The sequence below is a fragment of the Octopus bimaculoides genome, chromosome 24 (genome assembly GCF_001194135.2).
Source record: "Octopus bimaculoides isolate UCB-OBI-ISO-001 chromosome 24, ASM119413v2, whole genome shotgun sequence".
Taxonomy (NCBI): Eukaryota; Metazoa; Mollusca; class Cephalopoda; order Octopoda; family Octopodidae; genus Octopus; species Octopus bimaculoides.
In genome coordinates this window covers 33,104,672-33,106,628 of record NC_069004.1, presented here as the reverse complement: position 1 = coordinate 33,106,628, position 1,957 = coordinate 33,104,672, and the positions used below count along the sequence as shown (strand labels likewise).

The window sequence follows — 1,957 nt, the reverse complement described above, 5'->3', positions numbered from 1 at the left end:
ATATATTGGGTTGGCAAGAAAGTAATTTCGCTTTTTTAGTATGAAATAAAAAGTCATTTTTTTCCATACAAAGAATGAACTTTAATCAATTACATATTTTCCATAAGTTTTACCATTCAAAGAATTTTGCAAACTTCGAAATAGATTGGTAATCTGACGGTGCAAGGTCAGGGCTATATGGTGGATGTGACATCACTGCATGTTAAAAATGACACTGAACTAACAGCTATTAATAAAATTACGCACAATTTGCTACTAAAGTAAGCTAAAAGTAACGGCTATCAAATGTCAAAAGGAAAAAAAAATCACAACATTGACAAAAGTCATAAAAAAAATCTTAACTATTTGCGAAAAACGAAATTAATTTCTTGCCAACCCAACACACACACACATATATATATATATAACCGCATATAAATACAAACATGCACAGATTCATACATACACATAAATACACACATACATATATGTATGTGTGTGTGTATTGGTTTATTTTATGATTCAACAAAGAGAGCACTCCATCTGGTGAGAGTCAAATATTTCTGTTTAAGGATCACAATAAATATTTTCGGGCGCTACAAATAGTTTCACGTATCTGGGAAATCCAAAAACGTTCTTCAGGCACAGACAACTCTTCGTACTGAACTAAGAACTTTAGATATGGCATGGGACGTGAGAATACGCGAAAACCACGAAAAAATGGTAGCGTATAGAAAATCCTAACATCTAATCGGAAAACGAAACTAGCATACCTGATGTAAATGTAATTAATGTATGAGATTGAATATAAATTGTGAAAGGAGAGTACAAATGTATAAAATATAAGGTAGAAATGTAACTATAAGAAATATCGGAAATATAAAAATTTATAAAGTATAAAAGATAAACCTAAAGAAATACTAAAATAAAGGGTGGGGGGCTATAGTAGTGAGCGATCTAACATCCTTAGTCTTTAAATAATAAGGTCGGGGAAATGTCAAATCAGTCTAAGATGGATGGGATTGTCCATTTCTTCAAAATATATTTTTGCATGTGTCTGCAACCACTGAAAATTTCAGACCTCGAGTTCAATACTGAGTTGGGGATTTTTGATCTGAACAGAATCTGTGCTCTTTCAGCCAAGCAAAGCCTACATTTCTTTGATCCATTCACATAATGTGTGAATTTTTCGATTATTTTCCATTTAACCGTATATGGCGTTTTATTCTTTTTCAAAGCCCTCACGCGGTTGGCTAACTTTGTGATCTTGCTCTTGTCCTTATGTAGGAACGAGGCTATGTGGTTGACATAGTGTCTTTTAAACTCCCCTTCACATAATCCAATATAGGTCTTTTCCCCGTTGTATTATTATTATTATTATTTAGGGTTGTAGTGACTTCCGCCTCATATACAATTGCCTTGGTCATGCACCGTTGTTCGAGTGGACAGGCTCCTGGATCGTGACAGTTGCAGCCAGCTTCAGGCTCTTTATGTTGGCCACGTGTAATGGAACTATGTTGGGGCAGCAGCTATGCGATAATTTCACTGATCGCCTGTTGAAAAATTTTCTATATCTGTGATTTACAGGAAAATGTTTGTCAAGGAGAGTCAAAAATCTCCTACCAATGTTCGTTTTTACATTGAGTGAAAAGGGAGGGAGGGGTGAACCAAATTATTTTCCTTAGCCTCTTTTTTGATTTTTTTGTCAGTATTTAGATTAATGTTAGTATGTTTTTGTACTACATTATCGTTGGTACTGCTATATCTATCCTTAATATCATGATAAGTGTTAGAGGGATTATATGTTAACTCATCTTTAAACCCGCAATTGGCTAGGGCCTTATTATAGTAGGGGGCTACCCTCTCGAAAATTTCTTTAGAAGAAGAAAGGTTAGACATTCTTCTACTAATGTTGGCTACCAGGTTTTTTAATATGGCGGTAGGGTGACAAGACTGCCTATTTACACATGTAAACTTC

At 34.6% G+C, this 1,957-nt stretch overlaps 1 protein-coding gene across 1 annotated transcript in view; it reads right to left on the bottom strand.

Moving 5' to 3' along the window:
- Nucleotides 1-1,521: 1,521 nt before the first annotated feature.
- Nucleotides 1,522-1,957, bottom strand: part of LOC106873712 (uncharacterized) — an 81,827-nt gene continuing 81,391 nt past the window's right edge. The window contains exon 4 of the mRNA XM_014921189.2: nucleotides 1,522-1,553. Within this exon, the coding sequence (XP_014776675.1) occupies nucleotides 1,522-1,553 (32 nt within the window). The remainder of the gene's footprint in view (nucleotides 1,554-1,957) is intronic.